Consider the following 8,376-nt stretch of genomic DNA (forward strand, 5'->3'; position numbering starts at 1 on the left):
TTTCTAATTATTTTTTGAAAAGATAAATCTATTTAAAATCTATACATTTTTTTTTTTTTTTTCTGTGTGGTTCACGGGGCACCAGGTGGGCCGCTACGTCCACGTAGATAATCGGGGCAGCTCCACCCGAAGGGAACTGCCGTTCGGCCAGATCGGGCCTAACCCCGAGGGCGTCGAGGAGATTTGACCCCGTGACCTCCCAAACCGGGAGAGTACTATCAACGGGAACTCGACCATTTGAGCTATCCCTCGGAGCTAAAATCTATACATTTTTTATATAAATATAAATTGTTAATATTAAATTTTTTTCATTAATTTTTATAATAAATTACAATATATAAATATATATATATATATATATATATTGATTCCAATACATATATCTTTATTTACCAATATAATGTCATGAGTGACATCTCACATTTTACTCTTTTGAAAGAACTTGTTTCTTTTACAGTGTTGTCCAAATGGCTTTAATAAGATTTGAAAAAGTCTGATCATAACATTGAAATTTCCCTTTCCCTTTATAATGTGAAATAGATTAAGGGCAAGTCCTAGAAATATAATATCCAAAATAAAATAAATGGGAATATAAACTACCTATGTCCTCATTTACCAATATAATCTTATGAATGATATCTCACATTCTACTCTTTTAAAAGAATTTGTCTTTTATAGTGAAGTCCAAATGGCTTTAATAAGATGTGAAAAAATCTGATTATAATATTGAAATTTGTCTTTCACTTTGCTAAAATATAATATTATCTGAAATTGATTAAGGGCAAGTTCTAGAAATATAATATCCAAAATAAAAAACAATGGGAAGCCATGCTTCACCTTTTAAGGTGGTAATTGAACTTGAACATGCTTGACCTTTAAGGTGGTAATTGAACTTGAAGTATGAATTTTTTAAGAATAAAGTTCCAAAATTATCTCAATTATTTGTTTGTTTTTATTTTTTATTTTTTTATAATTAACTTGAAAAATTATAAATATATATATAAAATTGAATTTGAAGTACGATTTTTTTTAAGAATAAAGTTAAGAAATCATTTCAATTATTTGTTATTTTTTCCAAAAGTGAATTAAAAAAAATTATAAAAATATATATAAAATTTAAATTAATAACTAGATAAAAATGAATTTCAATTATTTGTTATTTTTTCCAAAAGTGAATTAAAAAAAATTATAAAAATATATATAAAATTTAAATTAATAACTAGATAAAAATGAAATTCAATATTTTTGATTTGATTACATTTTTGATTTAATTATATATATAAAGTTATATAATATTGTAATCTAACGAAAAAAAAAATTAATTTAAAAAATTAATATAGAAATAAAATTTTAATAATTAAATGGTATAAAGTGATTTTTTTGTAATATTTAATTTTTTTTAATTAAATTGATTTTAGATTAATTTAATGTTGATCGAAAAATGATGTGTTTATTCATTGATATGTTGTTATTTATGTACAACAATTTTTATGTTCTAATAGGGATTTTTATTCACAACTTTTCCATGAGATTTGAACTAATAATCTAAAAGACACTAAACCCTACACAAAACAATTGATATATGGTCCATGGATACCTTTTATGGGCAAGAAAACTTATCAACATATAATATGTTGATATTTTCATGGGCAACAAAGCTGCTAATGAACCACCATTGGGCAAAAAAGCTGCTAATGAACCACCATTCTGTAACATACATGGTTAACTTTGAAATATTTTATTTATGATTTACATTTTCCACATTAAAATGTTAATATATGCTTTTCATATTTGGAAGTAGAATACAAATATCCATACAATATAATCTCTATATACACACATTAAATTAGTTTTGTTATTAATATTTTTTAAATGTTCCATGTGTATTTGTTTATATATAATTAATTAATCAATTCATAATTTTTGTTATTAATAAATTTTGAAGTTTTAAAATTTTAGTTGATATAAAATTTTAAATATTTTATTTATTATTGACATTAATTTTTTATTATTAATATATTTTTGTGTTTGATTTTAGACTTTTGTAATTTACACTGGTTTTGATAATATTTTTTAGATTAATCACATTTCAAGTTGTTGATTATGATTTATCTTAAAAATATTATCAAAATATATATTTTTATTTTAAATATTATATGTTAATTGAATATAAAATAAATTACAATTCATATAATATCAATAATATTATTTTTACATGTCATAAAAAAAAGTTTTATAATAAAAATAATTTTGCTTTTACTTTTAATTTTTTATTTTTTATATACAAAATTAATATAAAATATAAATATTATTTAATTAATTTTAAATTCGTATAATATCAATAATATTTAAATTAATAATATTATCTTTTATATCTTCCGGAAAAAATATATCTTTCTTATAATAAAAAATAATTTTTCTATTACTTTTAATTATTTGATTTTTATACACAAAATTAATATAAAATATAAAATATAAATATTATTTAATTAATTTTAAATTCTATTTAATATCATCTCATATGGAAAAGTAAATTATTTTATTTATATATAAAAAATTAAAATAAAATAAAATATTATTTTACTAATTTTAAATTAATGCTATTCACCCATTCTGCACAGAACTTAAATTCTACTAAATACTTTCTGTATTTAGTGTCTGGTCTATTGAGTGACTATTTTTCAACTTTCAGATCTAATGATCCATCAGTGAACAACTAACCCTCAAATTCATAATTTTGACATTCTCGATTCCAGCTGAAAGTAATGCGAGAAATGGGGAATGTGAAAAATGCTGCAGTGGCTTTCATTGTGCTCTGGCCTTCCATTATCTTCTACATTGCGTTCCTCAATGTGGGCAATTCATCTTCCTCGGAAATATGGAAATGGTGTTCTGCTCATCCTATTTCTCTCCTAAATATATTGTTTTTCTTCAATGTGGATATCATATTCTGGATCATCAGCTTACTGCAGAAGAGCACTTGGGTATCTTCTCTTTATCTAGTTCTAATTCTATAGAAACTCTTTATTATTGCAGCTATGATACATAAATGATGTTAATGATAATACTTAATTCGTGATGTGTTCGCAGTTGATAGATTTGTACTGGACTGTATTGCCTGTGATGATGGCTTACTATTATGCTACTCATCCCTACTCTCAGACGAATATATGGAGATCGAGGGTTGTGATATTTTTGACATGTGTATGGAGCATTCGTCTCTCACACAGTTACTTTAGAAGGGAAGAATGGCAGTGGGGAGCCAGGGAGGACTGGAGATTCGCTGATCTGCGAAAGCGCTATGCCAAGCATTGGTGGTGGATGTCCTTTTTTGCTGTATATGTCTCTCAGCAGGTACAACACAATTTCTCTCTCTTTATTCGAATGTTTTATCTATGCTTATCTATTGTTTTTAATGTAATTTCACAATGCCTAGCCTCACTGTAAATAGGCCAGAGATCAGCAGATCAATTGTAACCCCCCCTTTCCATCCCAGACGTACAGACACAGACTAGAGGCTCCACTCCAGTACACTATAACCATGCCCAGGGAATGGTGTCAATCACAATTTAAGTCGCCTATGGAGCTCCTTGCAAAAGTATAGTACCCAAGATCGAGAAGAATAGCCCTAAATATGTCTAGCTGGTACGGGAATCAGGGCTAAAATTCACCATGGGCAAATCGGTGATTTATGCAGTACTACATATACCAAAAACTTTTCTGATTCAAAGTTGGCTTTGGAGTCTAGGTCTCTTTGTTGATGTCATAGCATCCTCCTCCATTCTGGCACTAACTTTGTTGAAAGATGCTTGTGTGCTCCTTGTGGGCCTTGATTTGTTGTCCTTGTGATGCCTTCTTATCTACAAGCTTACTGAAATCACAGTTCATATTCCTTTTTGAAAATTTAGTTCCGCATTAGTATGCCTGCTACTATGACAATACCTATCCAACATGTAGAATTTGTATTAATTTATCCTTCCTATACACGTATCTGATCCAGAGGGGTGGCATTTAAGACACCTTTTGCATGCTGAATAGTCTTTATGGAAATTGCGGCCAAAATTCACTGTAGGCACATGGGTGGTTTATGAAGTTCTACATACTCACTAGCTTTGCCAATTCGAAGCTGGCTTTGAGGTCTAGGCCCCTGTGTTGATTTCATAGCTTCCTCCCTCAGTCTGGTACTATGTGCTTTATGGGTCACTTTTGAGTGTTTTTGTTGTCTTTGTGATGCTCCTTAAATGCAAGCTTAGTAAAAGCACGGTTGCATAACGCTTTTCAAGGACTTAGTTCCACATTAGTATGACTACTATATGACAATACCTATGCAACATGCAGAATGTATTGAATTACCCTTCCCATATGTGTATTCAATCCAAAGGGGTGACATTTAAAACACCTTTTGTTTGTTGAGTAGGCATTTCCCTGCTGCTGCTACTACTAGCACAAACCCACTAATCCAGGTATAATACACATTTCTTGGTGGCAGAGCTCCAATATTTGATATGTCGGACTCTCAAGGAATGTATTTTTTAGCTTTGCAACCTTGAAGTGTATATCAAGCTCGGGGTGCCCATATGCAGTGCATCTAATGCACATTCTAGATTCAATGTACCATTACAAAGGCGCACACATGAAGAGTTGATGCATCATCCTAACCCATAGGACTGTAAAATGCACCTTGTTTCTCTGGGTGCAATGAAGTATGGTTTGTTGTGATTTTCTTGCTTTTTTCTTCCTTGATGCCCTCAGATGCACAGATATGATAAGAGTCTACATGTATTAGATGACTAACATAATGGCCATTGTCTAACAATTGCAGATCTTCCTCGTTGGGATTTGCCTTCCAATCTTTGAAGTGCATAACAGTCAACAACCTTGGAATGCTTGGGATTACTGTGCTACTTTGGTTTGCACAACAGGCATTGTGTTTGCTTACTTTGCAGATACTCAGCTCTATAGTTTTGTTTCCAAGAACAAGATGTTAAGGGATCTGGGTGTCCCAGCTGAACCCATTCTCGACAAGGGATTATGGGGCATTTCTCGGCATCCAAATTACTTTGGAGAGCAGCTCTGGTGGTGGGGATTGGTTATTTTTGCATGGAATGCTGGCAAAGGTTATACTTTTATAGGATCTGCTTTGAATTCATGTTGTCTGGCATATGTGACGGTGCTTGTGGAGAGAAAACTTGTTGGTAAGAAATACAGAGCAAAAGAGTATGAAGAATATCAGATGATGACCTCTGTGTGGATACCTTGGTTCAAGCTTAGACAAAACATTGGCAAGGATAAGAAGAAACATTGATTTCATCAAAACTGGGAGGTATCTACAGAGAGCTCTCAAAGAGGACTTTGTCCATAAGTTTTTTATTTGAGACTCACTGTCTAAAGTCTTATATATCTTCCGTTGGTTGGGCATCAGTGTATTAGGGTCCATTTAATCTTTAGTTTTGTTGGCATTCAATTTCAAATGAGGCAGGAAAGACAGACAAAGTCTAGGACAGGGAATTCGATCTATATGAACAAGAGCTCAAAGAGTAAGTTATCTGTAATTTCAAAGTGCTTCTCCCCCGGGTTGGGCAGATTGCTTTGGTGCCCTTCTCATTTTATTTGATCTGTTTCTTGGCCCCTGAAATCAGTCTTATCCAACAATCCTCACTTCCCACAGAAATCGGTTTCATAAAACTTTAAAATGTTGGTCTTCCAGGAAAGCTATTTCTGTAATTGGTGTCTGTCTTTCCTTCAAGGAAATCATACCAGTTAAATTTCCCTTTCTCTTGCATATACCCATGTGGATTTAGTTCTTTAAAACAAGTTGAAGAAGATAGCTGGTGACAGTCTCAAAGATAGCAGACTATGATTATCAGGCTCTTATTGGTCATTGGCCAGAACTTACTAGTATGTGATAACAATAGGATTCTTATTTCTACTTCCATGATAGCAATAGGTCTGGTATATCATAGAACTTTTGGCCTCTTGGGTTCAAGCTATTTCAATTTCTGCTCCTGGTCAAAACACACCTGCAGTTATAAGTTTATAACCATGTTTTTTACTAGCGGGCTTGTATTGGTTAAATCGTTAAGACAATTGAGGACGTACTCTTTATTTTCAGCTTTTCACATGATGAAGTGTAGTGACTAACAAGTGATGCAGACTTTCGGACTTCATGAAATTGGAAGCTAGTATTGTGTGTAATGTTTGTCATGAGAAAATAACTTGAAGGTAATCTTTTTGGAAATTGACCTATATAGGTAAATTATTAGTTTTTTTCTTAGATCTACGTGGTGCATAAAATAATCATTCAACACCTTAAAAAAAGAAAATAACCTTGTTGAAATAGGTGTTTGGCTTTCACCCTATTGTAGAATTTCCTTGAAATTCTGGAACTGCTTGATGAACCAACTGAAACTAGGTTTGATTCATCAAGACCCAGAATTTCTCTACTTTAAATTTACAGTGGAATAGAAACAGAATTAAAAACACAGTCACACGATAACAATAACACTATTTTCTAGGGAACGCAACTGGGAAAACCCTCTGCTAGCTGTAGAATTTTATTGACAGAAAATAGAGCAATTGATCTCTTTACAAGGCAAACTGTTTCAATAGAAAACAAGGCTGTTCTCTCTGCTAATACTTAGCTCGAAACCTCCCTGCAAGAACTCGACCCAGCCCACTATTTCCTTGCGTAGCCTCTGCTCTTATCTCGCTGGAAATCTCCTATTTCTTAGCGCTGGACAGGCCCCTATTATTTCGGAATTAACTCTTAAATCTTAGCGCACTTCTGCAAGGAAAATTATCTTTGTCAAACTGCATATAGGCTTCTCCTTAGACGCTCTTCGTAGCAACCAGCTCTCATGCAAACTTGTGCTCACAATTATGATACAATGATGTGCCTCGTCCTCCTTATAAGCTTTTCGACTCATGCTAAATCTGGCAAGTTAATTTTTAGAACTCGGACTTGTGATTGATCCTTTAACTGAGTTGAATTGACTCTTCTAACTCATCCTAGCCTCAATTAGACACCAAGATTCTCACTCGTCTTTTTCCAAATATAAACTCGCACTTGGAGACAAACAAAACTGAGCCTCCAAATTCTGCTCATGAGTTAATTGCTCCATGACTTGTCCTCGAACTCATTCATGCTAAAGAAGGATTGAGCGAGGTCTTTCTTGACTAAGGCACAAGTCAAGAAGACCTTTCTCGCTACTATTTTCAACACTCCCTCTTAGCGAGCAAGCGATTCTGTACAACTCCCGACTTATCTCTGAAATGGACAAAACTGCATCTTGCCAATGCCTTGGTCAAGATATCTGTTGTCCGCTCCTCTGTTGGAATGTACGGTAGCTTCACTATCTCTTTATGAACACAATCTTTGAGATGATGATACCTAATATTGATCTACTTTGAGGGATCATGAAACATTGGGTTCCCAGAGAGCTTGATGCAACTCTGATTATCACAGTGTATCACAATAGGCTCCATCCTCTTGATTTGGGGTAGCATCGGATGTGCTCTAAGCCTCAAATTTTGCAGGGAGGCTTGGGCACAGGTATTCCAAAGAACTCAAAAAGCGTTTTGGGAAATTCCACCCAAAAGTGATTTTATTAAAATAATTAATATTTTTAATGGGGTTCCTAAGTCTAAACTTAGGAAAATTAAAATATTAATGGGTATTAATTTAATCAGGGGTGAAACTTCTAGAAAAAGCCACGAATCAAGCCAAAACGATTTGAGCCTTTGATTATGTTTTAATCTAGGCCGTTGGTTGTCCAACAGGAAGATATAAAAAGGGCCCTGAGGGTCATTTGGAAAATACACAGAGAGATTGAGAAAATCGATTTTTTGAAGTGAGAAGTTCTCAGGGGGAAGATCGATAGAGGAGATCTTGCAGCAGAGGGGCAGTGAGAATCCAGAAGAAGGAATTTCCATAGAGTACTAGGTAAAGGGAGAGAAAGACGTCCAGAGGAAGGTTGATATTGACCCACGCAGATGCAGCGCAGTCCTTGAGGTGAAGTCGAGTTTCTTGTTGAGGGAAGTCGAAATTCAGTTGCCGGAGGCTAGGGTGTGAGTCTGGGAGGTAGGGAAGGTCGATTTCTTAGCCAATAGAGGATCTAGAGGAGAGGCAGTGTAATACCTAGAAGGGGTGATGCAGAAACTGGCCAGAGTGACGTAGTCCCGCACAAAGGCCACGCAGAGGGTGATGCAGAGCTTCTAGAGCAGCAGGATCAGTCACTGATTCTCCAGTGACAGGGTGAGATCATTTCACTAGTCTTTTGTTCAGTATTCTCTCTATATCGGATTGCTAGTTGAACATCCTAGAATTGTACTTAGATTTTCTCTTGCATAATAATAAAACCCTCAGAGTTGCTGCAC

The 8,376-nt window shown here is 33.7% G+C and overlaps 1 protein-coding gene across 2 annotated transcripts; it reads left to right on the forward strand.

Moving 5' to 3' along the window:
- The first annotated feature begins 2,640 nt into the window (after window positions 1-2,640).
- On the forward strand, window positions 2,641-6,111 carry LOC149218287 (uncharacterized protein C594.04c-like). 2 transcript variants are annotated; one of them, XM_089382383.1, is made up of 3 exons: window positions 2,641-2,984; window positions 3,091-3,354; window positions 4,823-6,111. In XM_089382383.1, exons 1-3 carry the CDS (start codon window positions 2,766-2,768, stop codon window positions 5,303-5,305), a joined length of 966 nt encoding a protein of 321 aa, XP_089238509.1. In that variant the 5' UTR covers window positions 2,641-2,765; the 3' UTR covers window positions 5,306-6,111. The 2 variants fall into 2 exon arrangements, with proteins under 2 accessions (XP_089238509.1, XP_089238510.1); XM_089382384.1 differs by having other exon boundaries at window positions 2,737-2,887.
- The last annotated feature ends 2,265 nt before the right edge of the window (window positions 6,112-8,376 follow it).

This window comes from Pinus tabuliformis, chromosome Q, assembly GCF_031772625.1.
Source record: "Pinus tabuliformis cultivar Carrire ecotype Pingquan chromosome Q, CPIR1, whole genome shotgun sequence".
Classification (NCBI taxonomy): Eukaryota; Viridiplantae; Streptophyta; class Pinopsida; order Pinales; family Pinaceae; genus Pinus; species Pinus tabuliformis.